We start from the raw sequence: 25,704 nt of genomic DNA, 5'->3' as shown, positions 1-25,704 counted from the left end.
AAGAAAGAATGTAATGAAGCTCAGCGCACTCCACCTCCAAACCAAAAATAGGCCATTCCTCTGGGTTCTTCCATCTTGCCTCTACCAACTTCTCCTAAAGGGAAAAAGATTTAAAATCGCATAACCTTGACCATCTTGCTTCACAGAACCTCTTGCACAATATACGCAAATGAGGATATTGAACAACAATGGGAGGGTAGCCATCCCAAGCGTCATGCCAAAAATGCACCTCTGACCCACTCTTGCAAATCCAAAATAGGCCACCCTTAATGAGCTCAGCCCCTTTCTTGAGAGTATTCCAAATCACCGAACCCTTCCATGTCAAGCTATACTGAGGGATATCACTCTAAGGGATCCCTGGAAAGTACTTTTGAGTCAAAATTTTGGCCCACACTTAGTCCTGTTCCACACACCATCACCAATACAATTTGGCTGCTAGAGCCGTACTAGATAGCAATGACTGCCATAATCCAAGACCACCAAACTGTTTTGGGCTACATACGACCTCCCATCTAACAAGGCTCCACTTGGAAGATGATAAACTACCGCCCATAAAAATTGACTTGCTAAGGAATCAAGATCCCTAACAAAGCCCATCGGCCCAACCTGAATCATACACCTATAGAGAGGGAGAGCCTGAACCACAGAGTGGAGCAGTTGGACCCTACTCGTAGAAGACAACCAACGATGGGTCCAATGACTGACTTTGACACGAAACTTATCTAGAATAACTTGCCAAGAATCTCTAGACTGCCTACCAACTGAAATAGGAATCCCAAGGTAGAGCTACAGGAGACTCCAATCTGGAATCTGAGAATATGAGCAACTCTCCTCTGTATGGATGGCAGAGTGTTGAAGAAAAAAATGGAGGACTTGCCCTCATTTATTAATTGGACTGAAGTAGTAAGATAAACATCCAACACCTTGCGCATATTAGAAGCCTCCCTAATGGTAGCCATGCGCATCAAAGCCGTATCATCCACAAACTGTAAGTGAGATTGTATAGGAAGACCCCCTCCCCATTGCTAGCCTTGAATGGAGCCCCCTTCCACATTTTGTTTTATCAGTCGACCCAAACCTCCCACCAAAAAATGAAACAAGGAGAGAGGGGGTTACCTTGCCGTAAACCCCGAGAGGCACCAAAGAGATCAAAGTGCTCCCCATTAATCAAAATTGAGAAAGAAACCAAAGTCACACAACTCATAACCCAGCGAATCCACTCCTCAAAACCAAAGGCTCCAAAAACCTACTAGAGGAAGGACCATCAAACTCTGTCATAAGCCTTGGCCATGTCCAGCTTGATGAACATAGCCTTATCTTTGGAGTTGGCCATAGAATGAATAGTCTCAGTAGCAACAACTACCCCGTCCAAAATCTGGCGGCCCGTCCCAAAACCACTTTGTTCTTTAGAGATTAGCAGTGTAAGCCACTTTTTTAACCTATCAGCAATCAACTTAGATATAATTTTATAAATAACATTGCAAAGAGAGATAGGGCGAAATTGACTTAACCGATCGACCCCCTCACCCTTGGGGATGAGAGCAAGGATGGTAGAGTTCAAGACCCGAAGCATTTGCTTATTCTTCTGAGATTCTTGAACAACTGACAATAAATCCAACTTGATAATCTCCCAAAATTCCTAGAAGAACTCAATAGGGAAGCCATCCAGACCGGGAGCTTCTTCATCTAGAAAACAGTCTTCTCCAACTCCTCCAAAGATATGACACTCATAAGATGCTCCTTCATCTCCTAAGAAACCAAAGAAGGAATACAAGAGAGGACCTGAACCTCTTCAACCGAGTCCCCCTGTGAGTCCTCCCTAAATAAAGAGGCAATATACTGAACAACTTCATTTGAGATATCCTGAGTAGAAGAAAGAATCTCTCCCTTGTCAGTCACCAAAGTCGATATAGAGATACCATGTTGTCTAGCCTTCACTAAATTGAAGAAGAAGGCAGTATTCTTATCACCCTCCTAAAGCCACTCAATCCGAGCTTTTTGTTTCCAAAAGATTTCCTCTCTCAGCTCCCACTCTAGTGTTTTTAAAGCCCTAGCTTCCTCCTGCAACAAAATCTCAGAGACCCCATCCTCCCTAATCAACTTGGTAATATCATTCAACTCAGCTTGTGCAACATTCTTCACATGGTAAATGTTTCCATAGCATTGTCGATTCCACCGTTTAAGCTGATATTTGACATATTGAAGGAGCTTAGCAAAATTATACATTGCTGTACCATAAGCAGGCCTACCATCCCTCCACCATTCAGCAACACATCCATAAAGTTTAGAGTTTTGCAGCCACATGAGTTGGAATTTGAAGGGTGGCTTTTGCGGCAACCGGGCAGAAGAAAATAACTAGCTTTATGGGCCAGTGATCCGAATCTCTGCAGTCTAATATCTCAGAGCTAGAAGACCACAATCCTCCAACCCAAAAGTAGGAAACCATGAAACAATCTAATCGTTCAACAATGTAATTGTTTCCCACCCTTCTGTTGTTCCAGGTGAATTGACCATTACTAGGCTTGATATCTACAAGATTGAGCGCCGATATATTATCCCGGAGTAACAAGGAAGAGGGCTCAAGTCTTGCATCACCACCCTGTTTTTTAGATAAATCAAGAATAGCATTAAAGTCTCCAGCAATGATCCATGGAAAGTAAGGATATATGCTACGAACGAAATGGATATTATTCCATACAAGAAGTTTACCTTGGAACTCAACAGGAACATAGACATTGGAGAAGAGAAAAGACTCCCCCGACTCAGGGCACAAAGAAACCATGGATAAGGAGGACTGATAACCACTACAAAGGCTGGATCTTCTGTGGGTTCCAGAGACAAGCCACACCCCTTGAAGATCCCTGAGTCCCAATGCACTGACATTGACCATTCTTCCACAATTTAGGCACTAAACTCATCATGCATTCAACAGATACCTTGGTCTCTTGAAGAAAAAGAACATCAGGAGAATGACTTCTTACCAATTCTCGCATAGCTTTTTTGTCTAGGGTCGTTGTTCAAGCCCCTTACATTCCATGAAATAATGATCATTTCGAAGGAGTCAAAAAATTGGAGTCCAAGGTCTTAACAGATCCTGACTCCACCAAAGTCTCCTTTATCATCTTAATCTTTTCCAAATCCTTCTTTCTGCCCATTTTAATGCTTTTCTCCGAAACCCCCTTCTTGGCATCCTTTTGAAGAATACCCAGATGAGGAGAAGACTTGCCATGCTTATTCATATCAGAAACAACAATTCATGCAGGAAGAGAATAGCTCCCATCTCCCTGTCCCAATTCAACATTTGGCCCTAATATCATCTGGGCCCTAGTCTATGCATTTGTGACCATAGGCATGGCAAATTCCTCCTGTGGAGCAGAAGGAGGGATGGAAATGTTATCCTCCAGGCCAGAACCCGTCACACATTGATCCACACTGATTAATCCTAGATTAACTTCTTGCTGACCCAAGTCATCCAAGACCTCAAACTTGTTAAAAGTATCATCTTGTCTCTCCATTAAAGTCCTCTTATGACCTCTATTTCAGTTTCGAGCATTAACCTGAAGAAAACCCTCAGCATCCTTCCCCTCACCAAAAATAGGATTCTTCCCTTTATCAACACCAGGAGTGTTATGAGGAGGTGGAAGCTGCTGCTCCATTGTCTTAGCCTTTGGGCATCTTTGCAACAGGTGACCATATTCATGATAGAGGCGACACTGAAAAGGAAGGGTCTCATAATCCAATTGCTGCACCCAAGAATGTGAGCCCGCACACATATCCACAACATCTGGCAATGGTCTGCTCAAATCAAGTTCCACACAAATCTGAGCAAAAGTCATTACTTTCTTACCTAGGGTTTGTGTTGAAGACCCCACTGGCTTTTTGAGCATTGATGCAAGCATATGCAGAACATCCTCACAACAACATTCAATTGGAAATTTTGGTAACCGAACCTACACCAGAACACAATTTGGAAGCTCCTCAGAGGGATTAAATCTTGCATGCCATGGCTTGACGAACAACTCAACCTAGTTGTGAAAATAGGGCCCGCCCTCAAAAACCCTATTGTGATGAGCCAACTAGATAAATGTGACCATGAAAAAATTATTTGTAAGCAACGTGACCTCCATTTCGCCCTTTGGTTCCCAAATTCTCCAAGCCCAAGTTTCCAGAAATTGAAGAGATTCTCTTAGTTCCAAAAATTTGCAATACAGAGAGTGCTTCGAATAGTATTCAATATCCTCAACAATCATCTCAAATGGGATTACCAATTTGGATCTCTCTTTACAATGCTCAAGGTAGCCATTAATCTTCGAGATCCGAGATCCACCAGATGAGTTCGATTCCGTAGCTCCTACAATTAGGGAAAAGAGGGCATTTTCAAAAACCCTCACCTCTTGTCTCGGCGGATTCAAGCCCACCGTAGCACGAAAATCCATATCAGGCATAGCCCTTGAAGGCTCATCTTGAGACATAGTCGCTCACAGGCCTTGGACAGATCATAGCAAGGAAAATCCGTCCCAGGCACCCTCGACTGGAAGGATCGCACCCGCAGAAGGGCGGCCAAACACGACCAGACTAGCGCATCAACGAACCTCGATAGAAAAAACCACCCCCCATACAATTGATCAAGCTCCCCCCACCTTCGCACACGCAGAGAAAATGGAAACAAGCTAGGGCACAACTGCCCTAGATCAACGCTTGGTTGCAAACGAAAACGCAATTCATCCTCCTTTCAATTTCCTCGAGGTCTCTTTTATAATATAATTTTAATATCAACTGTAAGATTTATCATGCTGCTCACTAGGTTCCACTAGAGTGGTTCACCAGTTGTGTTCACATTCTACTGATTTATAGTCTTAAACCAATCTGCATAGAAGTAGAAATATTTCATTTGAGAAATGAAAACCTCATCGTTAGTTTGGGAAAGACTATACTCTTCAATAATACATGAGAGTGAAATCTATTATGTAAATTTAAATGTAGAGCACATATTTCATTTAACTAACCAATTTGTGCTGATCTGGTTGCTTGTGATGATTAAGTTGTCCACATTCAATGAAAAGGACTATATCATCACTTGAATTTTTGATCAATATGTTTGGATCTAAAGGACTCATACATATCTGAAAAGATGGACCAATTATGTGCCAGGCTGCTGGGGCCATCTTTAAGCCATAGAGTCTAAATGAGCTTGCATGCAATAGTTTACTTCCTAGAACATCAAACTCTTGCTCAGTTTCTTCTGAGTTACTCATGAGGAATTTGTTTTTAATGGCCATTTGATCAAGCTTCCGGCTAAAATTTGAAACAATAATTAGAACCAATTGGATTATTATCATCTTTTCTTTGGAGCAAAGTTTTCAGCCTAGTTGACACCCTTTTCTTGGTCAAGCCGTCTGCCATCAATCTTGCTTTGCAATTGTCTGTGGATGTATTTGGCTTGTCTTGCCTTAACTTCCTAGGCCTTCGAGTGGTTTTTTAACAATGGCATCAGTCTATGTGTACACAGTAGGGGTGTTTCAATGTATCTGTATCTGTTCAAATTTTTTTGAACTGTACTCTTCTATTACTTTCGTCCAAAATGACCATGTGATTTTCTCAGGTGTCGAGAGTACGATTTTATCTCCCATGCCAGAAAGAATGTTTGTTGCACAATGTTTTTGGATGCCAATGAATTGTTAAATGTAAATCAGACAATTTCAATGTTTGTTGCACAATGTTTTTGGATGCCAGTGAAATGTTAAATGTAAATCAGACAATCTTTTCAGCTGGTGTATTCATATTGACACTAGTTGCAAGTTTGTATGGTTTATCCATCTAGTTTAAGTTCTTGTTGGCTTTGTTATAGTAAATCGATGTTGTTGTAGTTGTATTAAAGAAACATTGCAATATTCTACTATCGTGAACCAAAGATGGAACTAGAAACTACCTAATAAACTAAAGACTAACTAATATAACCATTAAAAAAACATTACAAAATTTGAATACCCTCCCTTAATGGTTATTGTCTAACTATTGACTTTTGGTCACAAATTCTTCAAAAGATTTTTTTGTTGCTAGGACCCTCGCTAGATCTTCAAAATGTAAATGACCAAGAAACCAAAATCCATCCATCCAGAAAAGAAAAGGGTGCCCCCCCTCTTTAGAAAGATTTTTAACAAGGGACTAGAGCCTGCCAGTGATTGCTATTGAGACTAGTCTACCACTAACCCTCCTAGAATCAGCAAAACATTTGACTATAAATCATCACAAAACTAGCTAACTTGATGTTGGATAATGGAGTTGCTCTTTCTTGTGTAGAGTGTAGACAAAGACAAACACTGAGAACAACTAGCACGATTTTGAGAAAAAATTGGCAAACCCTCCAAACTTCGTAGATGAGCATGATGCGCCAAACAAAACTGCAAAAAACTACAATTTTATAGGAGAAAAAATAGGAAAAAAAACATTCACGATTTTTGAGGTGAAAAATCGGTCAAAACTAGACAACAAAATTTGATGCACGTATCAAAGAGTTCAAAGCTTCGTTTTTTTCGAAAAATGGTAAAACCCAACATATAATTATGAAAACCCATCAAAAAAAATGTCATGTGGAAAAACACAAGGCTTCACATGCTAAAAGTAAGCAAGCAACATGCAAGTATATGCAAGTAACAAAATGCAGATGCAAGAACATGCAAATAGATGCAACCTTCTAAAATTAGAGACTTTTGCCCAAACCAAGAAATTGCACAATCAAAACCCACAATTAGGCTTGCGATTTTTAACAAAAATATTGGAAGACGAACCACAAAATTTTCTTAAAATAAACGATTTTTATTTCAAAAAATCAAAAAACAAATTTCTGGAAGAAAATCAAAATCAAAAGAGGCTTGCCAAAATTTATGAAATCCCATCAACCTGCTCTAATACCATGTTATGGTAAATTGATGTTGTTGTAGTTGTACTAAACAAAGGAGATGGAAGCTCCTTATATAGATTTACAAAGACGATGTTTCTAAAAGAAACAATCGTGAATTAAAGATGGAAATAGAAACTAACTAATAAACTAAAGACTAACTAAGATGACGATTAAAGAAACATCACAATATTCTAATTTTGTGAACTTAAGACAGAAATGGAAACTAACTAATAAACTAAAGACTAACTAAGATGAACATTAAAGAAACATTGCAATATTCTAATAGGTTTCAACTCCTTGCAACAATGGAAAATCCATCCCTAACATGAATATTTACAATAGAATTCAAGCATTTGGTTTGGGTTTGATTGCTTTGGTTTACCTCCTAATCATGTTTTATCTTGTAGTATCTAGTTAAGTTTTTAATTGCCAAATGTATCAAGTCCCATTTATGTACTTTCATCAATTGTGGACAGTAAGATATTTTTATTTGTTTGTTTGTTTTTTTCTTTGGTAGGGATGGAAAAAATACATATGGTTTACAATAAAGAACTTGAAATTCTTTTGGTTTGTGATTACTTTACCCTACTAAATTGTATAGATCACTATATTTGTCCCTAAAAACTCTTAGTGATTTGAGAATGATCCATAGTTCCCAAACTTCGACTCATCAAGGCCGACTCAACTCGTAACTCGGCTCGGACTCAGCTATGACTTGACAAAATGAAAATTAGAGATTTAACAATTTAAAACTTATTTCGTGCACCCTTTATTGGATATAACTTAGAAACACAATAACATCATCAAATAGAAGCTAACATACATAAACAAGAAGCATAAATGATAAATCCATCACACATGTAAAATGTAAATTGTAGTTGAAGCAAATAAAAAACATAAGATCATATGACAAATATATGAAATATAAATGTTGTCAAATCATTGTAAGTAAAATCCATAAAATAAATGACATCAACTCATAAATGTATGTAAGGCCCATGATGATGAAATAGTAACACTGTAAACAAAAAACAAGTCTATCTGCTCAATCTCTACCTCAAGCCTCATTCTTATCCTCAAGCTCAGCTACAAGCACAGCCTTAGCATATATTGTTTGCCTTCTGTAAAGGCATTTAAGGTAGTTCCTAGAGGCCTGAGTAGTCGTAGCCCCAGCCTGTGAGGTGGACTCATGATCAACATCAACAGGGCGTGTGTTTGAGCATGCGTGTATGCGTCTGCGAAAACGTGCCCTACACTCCTCCTTTGACATAGCCACAAACATAGCCTCTATATCTGCCTCGTCGAACTAGTGAAGGTCCTCCTCAACGAAGATTGGATTTGTAGCCTCAGTGAGCCACTTTGACTCTAGATTGATCTCCGGAGTGATCAAAGAGCTGTCAGGGTCCAAAATCTGTTTGGTCCTAAGACGAAGTTTGTAATGAACAAAGACAAGATCGTTCAACCTTTGCACAGACAACCGATTTTGCCTATTCAAGTTGATATGCTCGAACATGGACCAAAAATGGACCAATTGCACTCACATCCAGAAGTGCTACCTAGTTGACTCAGATATAGATGACAATTTTCTAAAGATTTGGGGTTGAGGGCCCAAACATTTGCCACCATCCATCTAAAATAAGGGAAAAGAGAAACAATTAATCTCATTTACAAGTACAATTTTTTGGCCAAATTACAAAATAAAAAACTAAGATGCAAAACTTATAACTTTATAAGTCAAACTTTAGAATATATTATTTTTACTTGGCTGTATGATGTCCGAGCATCTATGCACACCCTGCTAGAGAAAATCTCCCCTTGTTTATTAAATTTATCTAGCTCAATGGTTGCAGCTGAGGTACTATCATCCACCTTGAAGTCAGGACGGAAATGAAATGCTGGATTCAAGTAGTAAGCTGCTGTATGGATGGGCTTGTGAAGCTGATTCTGCCATCTCCTATCAGTGATCTCTCAAATGGGGCCATACTTCTCTTGCATTCTTGCATATTGGGATCTAATGACCTCCTTGGCCCTATCCATGCCCTCATATATGCAGCCATAGAGGGCTTCTCTCCATCAACAACTCGTAAGAGAACTACGAGGGGCTCAGTGGCCTGCATTTAATGTAAAAAAAATATTGTATCACAAATTAAATATAAAGCTAAATTATTAAACAAGTAAATTCTAAATGTTAAATTGTTCTAAATTTACCTCCAAAATTTCTTCATAAGGTGTACAAAAACTAGTCTCATCAAAGATGCAATTTACGACATCCATCCCTGCAATGGTTGTAGCAAAAGAAGAGGAAGTCCACTCCACCCCAACAAACATGCTCAAATCTTCCCTTGATTTCAACAAGGATTGCAGTGTGAGAAAATTTGAGGCAAACCTCATGATACGAGAACGAGCTAACTCCTTTTGTCCCATGTATTTTCTTGTTATGCTAAGGACCAATGCACGATTTTAGATAAACTTGCAAATATTTTTGGCCCTTTCAACACATGATTTGACCCACTCAAGCATACAAATATCCTTCAACATGAGGCCAAGGCAATGGGCCACACAAGGAGACCAAAATATTTTTGGGTTCCTCTCCATCAAAAGTTTACTAGCAACAATTTTACATTAATCATAAATTTACGTATGTTAAGAAACTTAGAATTAGAAAAGTTCAAATAAATATAAGATGTCTTTCCATCAAATTTTCAAAACTTGAAAAGTTAGAACTGAAAAGTTTACCTGCAACAACATAACTTGCTGCATTATTTGTCACAACCTGCACCGCATTTTCTTCCTCCACCTCTACTATGATTTCCCCAATTACCTCACATAAGTATTTTGTGTTTTTAACATGAGAGGAAGCATCAATAGATTTCAGGAACATGGTGGATTCTACAAAATTTAAATAGAGCAAAATAATTAATTATCATAGATTATCATTGATAAACAAACCAAAGTTTAAATTATTCAATAACGATTCACAATGCATATAGGAAAGTAGAATGATTAATCACCTCCACAAGAAACAACAAAATTTAGGAGTGTTCTATTCGTCCTATCCATCCAACCATTAGTCATGATGGAACCCTTTTGGGTCCATGCCTTTTGGTGGTCCTCTAGCTTAAGCTTCATATCCTCTACCATTTCATCTAAGAGGTAGCCATTTAACTCAGCATCAGTAGGAGCTTTAAACCCCGCACCACAAATAGTTACGACATCTATCATGTCTTGCCAATAAGGAGACCTGTCATAAGTAAATTACAATTAGATGATAAATCATTATGTAACATGAATCTATGAGTACACAAGTAGAATTAATTAAGATTTAACTATAAACTTAGAGAAAACAAATAAATTAATCACCTGGCTGCAATAAATGGAATGTTGCATAAGTACCAAAATTTGCAAATTTGTTTTTTGGTAGCATCATGAATCTCTTTGTTCCAACCCATGCTCTCAAGTGTGTTGATGTTTGATAGCTTCAGTCAGATAAACCTATTATATATGTGTTTTTTATATTTTAGATATGAGATTATTGTTATATGAGAAAAATTAATATTATATATATGATTAAATTTGTTATTATATTAATTATCTGATTAATGAATAGACATGTCTTATTAAGGGACATGTCTATTTATGGCCTATTCTCTATATATAGATCTAAGAGAACATTGCATTTGGAACACACATACCTAACAAAGGTAGTGTTTAATACACTTGCAGCAGATCCATGAAAATCAACGAAGCGAGGGTTGTGATGGAGCCCTAAATTTCAGTCTCCATATCTTACTACTTACATCCAAACAATATTTTTCCACACACCAAAAGCTGTGACCAGATGAATGTGGAAAAGGAAGCTGGTTCATACATGCATGCATTTCAACACTATACAGAAGTATCTGATGTCAAAACATGTCGTGGAAACTTTCCAAATAATTGTCCAAGATACAAAAGAATATTTCGGAGAAGGAAGAACATAGATATTAATGCAATCTTTCAAGTTCAATAATATATATTTGACACCAGCGATGTTAGCCAAGAAGAAAACTATTCTGGTTCAAATACTGTAAAGGATGAAGTCCAGCATTTGTCACTTGTTGCAGAAAAACATGGAAATGATTATTAATGAAACAAACAACTTTATCATTGAAATTCACGCTGTAGCTTCAGAGTTAACCTTCTATGACAGCACCAAATAGTCTTCAGAGATTTTTTGAATAGAAAGAAGTTAGTATGTACCAAAATGGATTTCAATTCAATGTATGCTGCAAAGGAAAATGATAGATGTATCTGTGGACTTGTCAAAGGGCTCACAATTGGAAGTGGTTCTAGTCTTGCTATGCTTAATCCTGTAGACATATTGGGGGAGATATCATCAGTATAAATGCTAAAACAATCAAAACGAGTGGGAATAAAGATTATGGGGATTGTTTTGTGTGATATGCGTAGAACATATGGTCAAGGCAATAAAGAATATGATCATGTTCGCATCTTTATGTACCATCGGGAGTCCTTAAGGTAATTGAGCAAACAAAAGCTAATAGGAGTATGAGTTTTATGCAACTATAAAATCACCAAACTTCTGATACCAAAGTTCAGTAAACTTCAATCTAAATCAAAATATGGTGTTGTCGGGTCTCTAAAGGTGTGAATGGTCACCAATGTTATAAATATTGTTGGCAATCTTGAAAAAATAATACAACGATCATAAGGAGTCTTCAGCAATAAAATTATATGTGTCTTCATAAACAAATGATAGCTGTGAACCGCATATCAGTAATCTTTGAACATAAACATATGGTGATGAAGACCCACAACTTCACACAGATACCATGTGCCCACGTCAAACTTGCCAATGTCATCAAATATGCACAAAGGGAATGAGGCAAACTTTGATTATCCTTCCTTGTGAATGTTCACAATTGATGAACTTATTTCTATTTGAGTGATAATATCACATGAACATGGACATTGCATTGGTGGGCACCTGAATCAGGAAGCAAAGAAGAAGTCTTGGAAATGCCAAAAGAGGATGCGTATGCTTCCAGACGCACAAGGCAAGATGAAGCATGTGTAAAAAGTATGGAGCCAAAAACGGTGTAAACCTTGACTTCCTCGGTTTGATTCCTTTGTTGGTGCAAATTCCATCACAACTTTCCTCTCTGAAACTGAAGACGACATGACTCCAGTAGCGTCAAACCTTGGTCGTATTTGATTAATTGTAAATGTCCGATGGCTGGAATGAATTAATTTGCGCAAAAGTTATATTACAAGGCCTTGCCCAATTATTTTATTAAAATCATTGTTTTTATAATAAAATTATAATTTCTAATAGTCACTCCGATTAATTGTTTTGAAAAGATGCATTGTCTGGCATAGACTTTTATCTTTTCGGTCACTTATAAATATAAGTGCCTCAGCCGATTTTAAAAAGGCAATAACAAGACACATTCAAATAAGCAATTAGAAGAAGAATATTTGTAAGGAGGAATAAGGAGCTTAAAGCATGGCTTTGTAATATGAATTCAAATATTTTATTTTAATAAAAAATAAAAGGCCCTGTTTTGATTATTTAAAAGGCACGGAGATTTAAACTGCAGTTGATTCGTCCTTTATAATCATCTTTAAATTTTGTAAACAATTTGAATGTCAGATAAGTGGGCACTGTCATTTAGCATCTTAAATTTGATCATCATAGATATAGTGAAATATTGAATTGTTTCCGTATTTGTGTCCAGTTTGTCTGCCTACCATAGGATTTAAAATTCAATCTGGACTAATTTAAGATTGCATATATATTTGATTTGTCGCATCTTGATTATTAAATTGTTGACAGTATAAGTGTGTATAATTTTATAAAGTTGTACGTGAAAATTTTCATTGTAGTTGACTCTGTTGCCCGAATAAGCGAAGGCACTGGTCTTTTGAATCATTGAAGTATTATTATTGGGTTTATATTTGAAGTCATAAAATCTATATCTTCCTTTTTACAAGCATCAAATTCATTATTGACAAATATTATACAAAACATTCATTCAATTCAAACATTCAGCATTCAATTTCATTTTGATCAAGTTTGAAGACCTTGCTAATTGGAGAACTCGCAAAGCTTAAATTCGCTATAGAAAAGCTTTGGATTAGGTGATCAGGTTTGAAGTGAAGGTTTGCCCGCCTAGGTGTAGCGAAGCCTGAAGTGTAAGGGATTCAAGAAGTGTTCTCGTTCATTGGCCAAAACTGATTGTGGAATCATGACAAAGAATTGACAAAACTCGTGGATTTCCAATCAGTGGTTTTGGGAACCAACAACTTGTGTGCCAAGAGTAGTGTGTGGCACAAAATAACTATCCAATCTTGACTTCCGTTCTCTACGTTGAAATGTAATAGGGCAGAAGCTCTAGCACTAGGACAAAAGGGAGGCCTGGTAGAACTTGTTGGCATTATGATTATTTTGTCATTAGTGACAACACTTACTCAATTCTGTATGCTTACCGAGCATCAAGTGGTTACCTTGTAAACTTAGCAGTTCAGTAGTTTACACCGAGCAGACAGTGGCTACCGAGCAAATACAGACAATGTGAAGTCCAACAATGTTTATCGAGTAAAGCAAGGTAAACTCAGTCTTCAGTGTTTACCGAGTGAAGCAAGGTAAACTCAGTGAATAGTATCTACCGAGTGACACTTCATTTACCAAGTCACCAGTGGTTATCGAGTTCAAAAGTGCATCGAGTGATTAGTATGGACTCAGCCTTCACTTCTACCGAGTGCATGACGATGCCGAATAATGTAGTGGATGCCAAGTATTAGAAGGTCACCGAGTCAGTTCAATGAACTCGAGTTATTTACTATTGGGCCGACTCTGTAATGTATTTGTTTACTTGTATTTTGGCTGACCTTGTAATTTTGTAAGTTTGAAAGGTATATATGTAAGATGTATTGTAAGATATCAAGGAAGTATGTATGAATGAATGTATGATGCATGGAATGAGAAGGAATTGTGAAGTAATGTGAAGTATATGCGAAAGATCATCAACAACAGTTCAAGGTACACAGCAAGGTCAATTCAGAGACTGAAAAGTTATATCCATCACATGAGGTGATTAGTGCATAAGGAATCTTATCAGCAATCAGTTGCAAGCAGATCCACTGCTTCATCCTAACAGGGGAATCAGTTTTTCAAATCCTCTAACAAGGTAGACTTAACAGTCTTTGTACAAATCTCCTAACAGAGTGCATACTTCATTGTATGTTTGCAAATCCTCTAACAAGGTGGACCTAGCAGTCCTTTGTGCTCCTAACAGGGCAGATCACTAGAAGTGGTCAATGTGAGCCTTAACAGGCCAACTTTATTCTGCAGTATTGAAGTTTTGTGGGTATCATCCCCACCCCTGTTTTACTTTCTATTTGGAAGGTTTCTGGGTCACCAAATATTGTGTTCACTTGTGTAATGATTATTTTATGTTTCAGAACTACTGCATGCAGTAGCATAGATGGATGTGTAGTAAATTAAGAAAAAGTTTTAAGGTTACTGATTCGCCCCTCCCCTCTCAGTAACCTATCATATCTTGAATATTTCCAGCACAACCCTCTCCAACACAACCTACGGATGTGTGAGGATGGGAGCCATTAGCACTTAACTCTTCAAGTTGCCTCTTCTTATTTAACTTCCTCGTTCACATATCTCTAATTGCACATAACAAAAACGTTTTTCCTTAGTAGTTTGTTGAGTGCACACAGTAATATCATGTCCAAGTATGCTAGCAATATGGTATTTGAATCTATAGATGCCACCAAAGTTTATATCTTTAAGGAACTTTTTTGTTTGATTTTTTGTCTTTCAGGAAATTCCTCGCTATAATTTCAAGCTGGATTCTTCGGAAGAATTGTCAAAAATGAAAGTTAAGGCTGCTGCAAGAAGACAATTCAATTAAAAACTTCAACTAACGAAAATAATCAGCAAACCCTACATTTTTTTGAGAAGATTGTAAATACCTATTTTCAAATTTGTTCTAAAAACATTGTAGGGTTTGCAACTTTGCACTTTGCAATTTATTTAAAAACATTCAAGAATTATAAATTAAAACAAAAAAAAATAGCAATGAAGAATATATTAACATACAAGAAAAAATCAACACAATCTGCAAAGCTTAACACTCACTTCTCGCAAATGAGTTGAGGCGTGTTGCCATTGGCTCCTTAATGCTCCCAATGCAAACTCATGGATCTCCTTGATACTCTTCTTTCTTGCTGGTTGCAAACCTATGGTTTTCCTTTTCTCTTCCTCTTTCTCACTTTTCCTCTCTTCTTGTCGTACTAAACAATTACAAGGCCTTTTAGGGTTATAAGGAAAAGAAATGTTACAAATTTTTATTAAAAATGTATGATTTTTTTCGTTTTTAAGTGGCCGAATATGACTGCCACCCAGCCGAGTCATGGCAATGTTTCATTGTGATTTTTGGTGATTTCTCATGAATTGCCATGTGGGGCAATTTATGGCGATTATTCACCAAGTCAAGTCAACGAATCAGCATTACTCGTCTGGCCTTGCTCGAATTGCTGAATTGCCTGAATTGCAGCAATTCTGGGATCTCTGGAATGATCAGATTGGTGACATGATGGAAAACCTTATATTTTTTTCCTTTGGAAAACGTTACTCACGCTGCTGTTGCAGGAGATGTGGTTGCATAAGTCCTCAAAGATATTAAAAGTGCCAGTCTTAAAAACTAGTTTTGCTGCTAGAGACTTGGAGGGAAATTCAAACTAACCCGGCCTTCCACAATCGAATGTTTGGCTTGACTACCAGAGGCTTTCGATAATTATTCTTCATGTTATTATCTTTGTTACTCATCCGTGCAATGGATGAAAATGTGCCTATTTTTCAATCATTCTTTGTATTGACCAACATCCATGTCTTGTTTACATATAATATTCTCACTGTCCAAGCATGTTAAATTTGCAATGGATGAAAATGTGCCTATTTTTCAAGCATTCTTTGTATTGACCAACATCCAGGTCTTGTGTAGATATAATATTCTCACTGTCCAAGCATGTTAAAGTCATGAATAAAATTTGCATGCTTTTACATAGTGTTTGAATTTGGCAGTCTACCTTGCCTGTCAATCAATTCTTTTTATTGATTGCAGTCTCCACTGTTGCCTTTTACATAACAGTTAGTCCTTTTCAATGCAATTCATATTTTATATAGTGAAGTATATAAACAAATTCTTTATAGTGATTCTAGAATAAAGAACATCTATTTTTATTTCATGCTATTCCGAATAAATTCACCTTACAATCATTTTTTTGAAACTTTATCTGTGGAAGGAAAACTTGTGCAAACCTTATTGAAATGCATTGTTGCACAATCATTACCTCCTATTGTCTAATTTGTCCTTATTGGCTGCACCTTTCACATTCTCAAGGAGAAAGATGGCCCAAGGATTTTTTAGCCATTTATACAAGAAAAAGAGATGGAAATTTCAGGTGAAAGGAAATATTGGCGCTCATTATGGATTTTTATTCTGATACAAAATAAAATTCTTTTGTTCAATAATATTTTCTTTTTCCTTCATTAACGTGTATCTTCCATGGATATAAATGTATATCCACTGCTAGGGAAATCTGAAGTTTGAAATCTAAATGTATATCCTCTAGCTCCATAAACCCACTTTGCCAATTGTTTATATATACAAACAATCAAGACGCAACAATATAAAGTTTCTTCAGTTATTCAGAACTAAAAACGCAAATTCAAAAATTTAGAATTAGGAAAAAGAAAACAGAAAGGGCAAAAACATTTATACTAAGTACTTCATATTTTCATTTAGAACATCATGTTTTACAACTGAAAGCAATATAAATATAAAATTGTAAAAATTAAAAAGTGTAGCAGCGTTTTATTCTTAAATTATTTTGAGATTAAAAAATATTGTATGTATTATTTAAGTTACACGCACACAGCACACACACAGAGATACTGGTCAAATTTTGATAGCTTTTTGGTTTACAAGCTCCAAAACAAATTAGATGTATTCATATGCAGACATAAATTAATATTCATCATTCTCTTACAATAAAAATCTCTAAATAGTCATATGGCCATCAAATTTAGGCCTTAAATGCTTTATTTCCCTCCTGACAGGAAATTAAGTTAATAAAAACTATGGTGCCTGTATATGAATATTGTGACTAGCATAAAATGTTATGGAACTATCATTTTCAAATTTCAGCTCTGTGAGATGCATTGAATATGATTTGATAGATTTTCTATTTTATTTATTGGTTTGTTTCAGATACATTGATTATCTTTTCTTGGGGGATTATGTTGACCGAGGACAACATAGTTTAGAAACAATTGCACTTTTGCTTGCCCTCAAGGTATTTAATGAGATGGAACACAAGTTGCTGGTTTGAGTTCATTTCAAGCTAAATTTAGTTTTATATTCATTTCAATCTTTCATTCTTTTCCTTATATCAACTTAGCATCTAAGAGTCTTCAGAAGATTGATAGTTATTTCTGGATGTACTTATTCTTTCTTTTGCAGGTTGAGCATCCAAACACTGTACATTTGATTCGTGGAAATCATGAAGCTGCTGACATTAATGCACTATTTGGTTTCCGGATTGAGTGTATTGAACGATTGGTAAATCTGGCCAGAACTTTTAAACCACAGTCCATAATATTTGTAGCAAGTTTGTTAAGGATGCTTATACAGCATTTTGAATATTGTGTGGACAGGGTGAGAAAGAAGGAATATGGGTGTGGCAGCGCATCAATCAACTATTTAATTGGTTGCCTTTGGCAGCTGTAATTGAACAAAAAATTATCTGCATGCATGGTGGGATTGGCAGGTCAATAAACCATGTGGAGCAGATAGAAAAGTTGCAACGTCCTATCACTATGGAAGCTGGATCTGTTGTTCTTATGGACCTGCTATGGTAATATATGGTTGTAATGAAATAATTATATGTTTCTAGTTAAAAAAGACTTTGAACTTATGAAGTCTTATGCGATGATTATGCAATGTAGGTCTGACCCAACGGAAAATGACAGTGTTGAGGGTTTGCGACCAAATGCTAGAGGTCCTGGTCTAGTAACCTTTGGGGTATGTTTCAGAAGTGAATTTTCAGTGTTTCTTTATTTCCTACTTTAAATTACAAAGTATACATTTATGCATTGATTATTAGTAGTAATAACTGATAACAAGCTACCTGTGGTTTTCTGTAGCAATTCTGTTGACTATATGGACTTGTCATGGAATATTTTAAGCTTGTGAATTACTGAAGTTGTTTTCTTTCCATCTACATTACTATTGAGGAAATGTTCATTGTAATACTATCCATCCTTCCACCACCTAACCACATATAAGGATGGGTGGTCCTTTTAGCTTATGTCCATGGCTTCATCAATTATTTGGAACTTCATCCAATCTCTTCATCACCCATCGTCAACTAAAGTAAAAAGTAAAAACTAATAAATGGCTCGTTAGTAAATTACAAGTTTCAATATAGAGCTTTGATCGGTTGTATATGTTTGTGGAAAATTAAAAGAAAATGTAGATGTGACTTAGTAGATAAAAGTTCCTAAATTTTCTTTGTCCTAGGTTGCGTATGTTGGTGTTTTTAAACTATGAAGCAGCAAAATATTTGATACCAAGATGATGAAGAAAAACTTAGTCTAAGGGTTAGCTATTTCCTATGTTCAACTAAGGGATTCTCAAATCTCGACCCAACTTCAACAAAATCACAAGAATTTTCTACTCTTTAGGTTCTGCAAAACCAAGGCGGGTGCACCTAAGGGATAAAATGATTCAAAACTTGATACTATCTTCACACTTCATTTATCTACTGATATTCTATTACAATACTCATCCCCTATCACAGATGTTTGGTCATGATTTTCTCAAATTTACATGTAATCCTGGGTAATAGTAGCTAACTTAAACACAGAGATTAAATGCAATCAAGCATTGACCAGCTATGATACTCTTCATACATTTAAAGTAAAATTGTTTTTGATTTTAAGATTTTGCTTGATGCTTACTCACGATCTTTTCATATGCAAACTGAAATAATTGATTGGTGCCTCATGCTTTGGGATTCAGAGTCTACCCAACTATTTTGACCTAATTGATTGCATTACAATCAACACTATCAGCAATTTTCCCTAAAACTAATTCTTATGCATATCCTTCTTACTGCCTGGAAATCCTATCATATCACTGAAGCATTTACTTAATTCATTGAATTAAAAGCAATAGTGATCTGATATACAACCTGTCCTAGTTGCATTAAATTGAACAAGCTTTGCCCATACAACCTCAAGATAACCAATCAATAACAATGGAGACAGGATTAAGAGAAAACAGATATGATGATAGTCCATCTTTGTATTAATTTTCTTTGAAAATTATATAACATTGGAGTAAAATTCAGAACAACTCAGGACAAGAGAACATGATCTTTGAATGTTAATGTATTCTCAAATTTACAGAGAAAATACATCACAAAATTGGCATCAAGGAAACTGGACCGAATGTAAACCTCGCAAAACTAAAATTACATAACAGTTCAGACCCTTTCTCTAGCCTTGGGATCTCATTTATATAGCATGAGATGCAACAAGCTTCAAGTCTAGAGAATAATGACAGTTGTCCTTAAGACAAAAAGATATTTACAAAAGTTACTGTCAGAAAAGACAAAATTTGGTGCAACAAAATGATTTGCATCATGAATATTCCTTTTGTGGGGACCACTTCTGCTGCTCCTCTTTGTTGCTGAGGAGTTTGTAATTGGCACTTATTATGATGCTTGTGATGGACTTGGTTCTTATACTTGAAAATTGAGCTTAACTTGTGTTTCTCCATCCAAGTCATTGTGTACTGACAAACTGACAATGAGACTTGATTCTCTTGCTGCCAAGTCATCAGTATGAACCTTTGTGCTTGTTATTGTAGTTGATGCATCAGTTATTTACAACTCATCTTGTTCCGTCTCATCTTCATCGGTTTCACCAAGCACTAACTATTGAATGTACAAAATCTGCCATCCACTTGTTAAAAAGTGTCTTTGGCCAATCAAAGCTCAATACTTCATGTTGCTTCTTCAACAAAAAGAATCTCCTGACTTATTTATTTCAACAAATTCTTCCCTAAGAGAATCATAGAATATTTGAACTCTAACTTCTGCAGTTGTTTGTGCCCACAATGCATGCCCCTTTTCATTTGTGATCCCATTAATTCTAAGGCATAACAAATCATCTAATTTTTTGGCCCATTCTTCTTTATCCTTTAATTTATCTATTTTCTTGAGTGCATGGGGGAAAAGTTCAAATTTTTCAGCAAGATACTTTGAGAAATAGATTATAATTCTCTTTTGCACTGCAACCCTCCTATCATCAAAATCAGAGAGATAATTAGTCATGTCAAAGGTTTTTTCTATTTGTTCACAAGACAGACTAATGACTGAAACACATAAAATGGTGACATCCTTATCCCTGCTACCCCATTTACTCATAATAGGCTTCAAAGCATCCTCACTACCTTTTATCTCATTCCACATGTCCATTATTTTTACCAATTGTTCATAGAATGTGGGCCAGTCAATCTCATCTACTAGAAACAAGATTGTTTTTCTGATTTTTTCCTCATATTGGTCATTTAACTCCACATGTAATGCCCAAAGTTTTCTCTTCTCCTCTTCAAACTCCTTAGTTGTATAAAATTGTGGTCTCTATGGAGTATCCGGCAGCTCTACAAGGGGAGTTGACTTAAAGGGCTTGATTGGAGGGCGAGGATAAGCAATCCTGGGCTGGTTGGATTCTCCCACTTTTCTCTTTCCAAGTTGCCTATCCATTTGGGCCACCTGAGCCTCTAGTTGATGTATCCTATTTCCTCTCTCCTCATATGCCTTTTGCATCTCTTCAAATTTAGCATTGAGCTTCATAAATTTATTCTTGTCCTTCGCAACAACTCCAAAATCAACCATTTTCTTGGTCATGAGAGATACCTTTTCACTATCTACCTCTTCTGCCCTATACACCATGAGGCTACCTATATGTTCAGCACTCAAAGCTTCTTGCACCCTAGTTTTATCTTTCTTTTGAATGGACCATATCACCAATGCTTGATGATCATTACCATACTTCAATCCTTTATGGGCCTACAAGATTTCTTCTTTAGTTACTGAGTATCTTTGGCCTTCCTTACAACATCAAAAATCATGGCATTTGCAATGTCCCATTCAGGAAATATGAAAATTCCTAAATCTTTTAATAATTATCTGCCCCCTTCAGGGGTTATCTGTGCAAATTCCTCCATGAAATTGGTTTTAACTTCTTCAATTTCAGAGTCCTTTCTATCAGGTTGCTCTGCTTTGATCCTTTTACACTTGGCCTCGAAATTATCAATGTTTCTTCTCGACAAGAATTGAGCAAATGCTCTAGATTTGACAAAACTCTGATCATCAATAAAATTTTTAGAAGCCTGTGCTATTACAAGATCTATTTCCTTACCTCTGAAATCTCCCACAGTGAGAGCTAGTGTTGGCATAGGAGGTTCTTTAGGTAACTCCTATATCTGAAGTTGTAATTACAATATCCCTCTCCCCTCCCATTTGTCTCAATTGTTCTCTCAAGGATACTTCATCGTCTATCCTGAGTGGGGTCTAGGTAGGTGAATACTCTTCAACCCTAGAAGATGATCCCTGCTTCAATTTTTGTTTCTTAAGTGCATGTGTAGTAGGTGGGTTTTCAGAGCTTGGTCTTTTATATGGAGGAACAGGCTATACACTCCTAGCCACTATGTACTCGGTGTTGGTGTAAATAAGTATTTACTTATTACACTTTACTTAAGGTTACTTAGGTTAATGCATTATTTTATTATTTATTAGTTTGACACTAAGGAGTTTGCATATTTTTATGGGTTGTCATGTTGACAACACAGAAGTAAGCAACTCTAATTTAGCACATGGTGTCTACAACACTGAAGTTTGCATAATTAACAATAGTAAGTTGAGGAAAGAAAGTACCTTTAGATTTTTCCAACAATTATCTCTCTTCAACTGATCCTATTTGCCATAGAAGCTCAGCAATCCCTACTTTTAAAGGCCCTTGATAATGTAGCACATTGGGTTTCCCAGAAAACCATAAACTCTAAAAATAGTAGACACTGCATATGGAATGATGTCTCCCCAATTGTGACTCACCATCAACCCCTTAGCATGATCTTTTGGTCTAATTAATTCTAGTAGAGGCAGTGGTATTCTAGGGCTATCCCCTATTAACAACATTCTAAGCTTGAAAGAAAAATACCTATCAAAAATGACAAAACTAGCACCAATGACCTCACATGTCATATCTGCACTCCATAATTGGACATAGAGCTTTTCTCCATCTCTCTCCAATTCCAACTTCATTTCTCTAGAGAAAAAGGTAACTCCTTTATACAAACATATATACATCAGCATGGAGTACCAACAGAAGGGCTTATTAACTTTAGCCTTTGCAATATCTATTAACCTAGTATGAATTTCTTTTGCCAAGTGAGTAGCAAAGTCAAAAATAGAACTCATACCATACTGAAAAATTTGGGTAATGACTAAGACAATGGAACTTGGGATGTGGTCTTGCTCATCCATGACAAAGATTTTGTAGAGAGAGAAATACAATGCCTATGCTTTAGGGTTGAAATATTTTTTTAACAAAGGCTCTGGGGTGTTGAGTGTAACTAGGGGCAATGATCCTATTTTGATAAAGTGCTCTTGTAATGGTCCTCCCCTTAAATATACTCTCTGTGCATCATACCTAGCTTGGAGGTCTGCCATGTCTATCTTCTAATGGATTGCATAGTTAGGGTTTAATTAAAAAAACTCTCTTATCAATTCTGGTGAAACACTAAAAAGATTATCACCAACATGATTCTTCACAATCCTAGTAATTGGATCATATTTCTTCGACATTATTGCAAGCAAATCATCATCAAGGAAAACTCCCGGGATAATTAATTTGCCTATGTCAAATTGCCATACATTGCCATACGTTATTCAAGGGAGTATCTAGTCTTCTTTCTGTAAACCATTTTCGGAAAAGCTCTAATCCTCTAACAGATACTTCAGCATCCCTCAACCAGTTTGCTTTGTCATAAAAACCCTTTCTGACCAATAACCTAGAGTTCTTTGGAATAAACTCTTTTCCCCTAGCAAACTCATTCATGGACTGTGGCATTTGTTCTAGGAAATCATCATGCACAACTCTTTTTAAATAATCTACTTTCTTTGAAAAATCCTTTCGTGGAGGCATGCTTGATAATTATCCTGCTGCGAATATAACTTCTCAATTTTTCAGAAACCCAAAAGACTCACCTGATTTTCTTGTTCTTTCCTCTGAAAATCGCGTAGCAGTAAATCGAAACCCTTGGAAAATTTCACCCTTAGCTCTGAAAATCCTTGCTCTGTGAGAATTTTGTAACCTTACTATTCAATAATGGAAAATTAGAATTCTTACTACAATATTAACCTTGCACGAAATAGCATTGATTAGAATTAATGCTTCAACAGTCATATTTTGTGTCACGTCGTGGAGTTTAAAATTCAACTGTCGATCTTCAAGAATCAGACGACTTAGCTTAAAACCCAAATGACTGCGTTAACCTTTTGTGAAATAGGTCACTTGTCAACAAGGCACTTCCCCACATTTGCTAAAGTTCAAGCAATTTCATATTGCGGGAAAATGCTGATTGATGATCTTTTTGAGATCGATGATCATGAAAACCCTTGGAATTTTCTATGTCCGATTTTAATATTTCGGGCCCACTTACCCAGTCACCCTCCAACTTAGTAAACACGTAGACCGCTCAACAAATCGGCATAAGACATTTCAACATACATTCCAACTCATGACTAGGCAACCCTTTGAACAATTGGCCCCACTTGTCCACACGTCAATCAGACACTTCCCCGCTTTCGTTAAACATCGGATATCTCCATAAAGTAGGAAAGCGCTCTCTGTCGATCTTCAAACGATCAACGGTTCCATAAGATTCACCCTATTTGCAATCTAGTCAGCAACAACGACAATAAAAATGAGTTATGTTTTCCAGCATGTCTTGACATTTTCCAACTGTATCCATTGCCTTTTCAAATCGAGGGCCCATAACAAAATGACCTCGTCAAATACACTTGTCACTAGGGCGCTTTCCCGCATTTCATAAAACTTGCACATCTTCAAATTGCGGGAAAGGGCTCACCCTCGATCTTCAAACAATCGACGGTGCAATGTTGTATTATTTAAAAGTAATCCCAACACCCAATTCGACCAATGAAAAGGCTCAAATTTTCCAACGTGTGCTGACAACCATCTGACAATTCTGAACTTGTTCTGACACATCCAGCTTTTGCGGCTATTAAGGAACTGACACCACCATGGGCTACGTGTCATGCAGGCGCTTCCTCGCATTTGGTAAAGGTCGGGCATGTTCGAATTATAGGAAAATGCTCATCGTTGATCTTTCTTTGATCAACAGTTTGTAAAGGTAAACCCTACCGTGGTTAAACACTTTTAAAGAACACTAAAGAATCATCACAAGGTCAAAACCATGGCTAAAACCAGGGTTAATGGCAAAAAAAACTTTGGGAAAGTGTTTTAAAATAAACACAGAAAAAGGAAAAAGAAAATTTTAAAACCAAAAGCTTCTCGCGTAATTTTAAAATAAAACAATACTTTCCAAATTTGTGAAAATTAGGGCAAAACTACAAGGGTTTCATGAAACTTAGAAATTTCATCTAGGGTTTTTCACACACCTTATCTCTTAAAAGTGAAAACGATTGGGTTTTCACTATGAAATGTAACAAAATTATTAAAGGTGAAAAACTAGGCCAACAGTGTAGAAGAAAAATAACTTTCTTACATAAGAGCAATGATGCTACCCAACAGTGACTTTTAGATATAAAATCTTGTGTGAGTTTTATAATTTTTCACTTGCAAGCTACAAAGGAAGAAGTGAGACATGAAGATACTGAAAAGCATGTGTGCTGAAAAATTGATAAAAATGGTTGAATATCCCACTCCAAGGAACCTGATGTCCCTAGAACAAGTATATTACAGCTTGTGATAATTTATCTGAGCAAGAACTGAGGTAGGAGAGACAAAACTTTATCTGACCAGCGAATTGCCTGTTGTGCTTGTGAATAAGTTGTGATATAGATAATTGTTTTTGGAAGATGCTATTAGGATGATTCATTAATAAAGTATTATTTGGAAGGTGTTCAGAGTCCAGACTTCATATACATGTACAAGGATCACTCACTAATTAAACTATGTGGTTTATATCCTGCAGCCTGATCGAGTAATGGATTTCTGCAAAAATAACGACCTGCAGCTTATCATACGAGCACATGAATGTGTTATGGATGGGTTCGAACGCTTTGCTCAAGGACATCTGATTACTCTATTTTCGGCCACCAATTATTGTGGTATGTTTACTCCTTTTTATGGCTATAAAATTAGTTCAATTGGGTTGATGTTTAAAAACATTTCTATTGGTTTTTTCTGTAGGAACTGCAAACAATGCGGGTGCAATCTTAGTTATAGGAAGGGACCTTGTGGTGGTTCCCAAGCTGATCCATCCTCTTCCCCCTGCCTTCACATCAGCAGAAGGATCGCCTGAAGGTCTTGCAGAAGATACATGGATGCAGGTATTTTTATTTCACCAAACCCAAGTCCTTGTGTTTTGATCCAATTTTGCAAGTTCTAATCATATTAAATTGAAACTCAAATATTTGCACACCCTATATCATGTAAAGGGTTGAAA

General features: G+C 36.6%; 1 protein-coding gene across 1 annotated transcript in view; it reads left to right on the top strand.

Moving 5' to 3' along the window:
• Window positions 1-25,704, top strand: part of LOC149554537 (serine/threonine-protein phosphatase BSL3-like) — a 110,471-nt gene that overhangs the window by 83,512 nt on the left and 1,255 nt on the right. Inside the window, exons 16-21 of the mRNA XM_089828581.1 lie at window positions 17,191-17,275; window positions 17,443-17,541; window positions 17,637-17,836; window positions 17,928-18,003; window positions 25,231-25,366; window positions 25,449-25,588. Of these exons, the coding sequence (XP_089684707.1) occupies window positions 17,191-17,275; window positions 17,443-17,541; window positions 17,637-17,836; window positions 17,928-18,003; window positions 25,231-25,366; window positions 25,449-25,588 (736 nt within the window). The remainder of the gene's footprint in view (window positions 1-17,190; window positions 17,276-17,442; window positions 17,542-17,636; window positions 17,837-17,927; window positions 18,004-25,230; window positions 25,367-25,448; window positions 25,589-25,704) is intronic.

This window comes from Cupressus sempervirens, chromosome 5 (assembly GCF_028749045.1).
Source record: "Cupressus sempervirens isolate cs-2001-9-10 chromosome 5, ASM2874904v1, whole genome shotgun sequence".
In the NCBI taxonomy this organism is placed as follows: Eukaryota; Viridiplantae; Streptophyta; class Pinopsida; order Cupressales; family Cupressaceae; genus Cupressus; species Cupressus sempervirens.
Note: the sequence above shows the minus strand (reverse complement) of the source record. Positions and strands in the feature narration are given on the sequence as shown.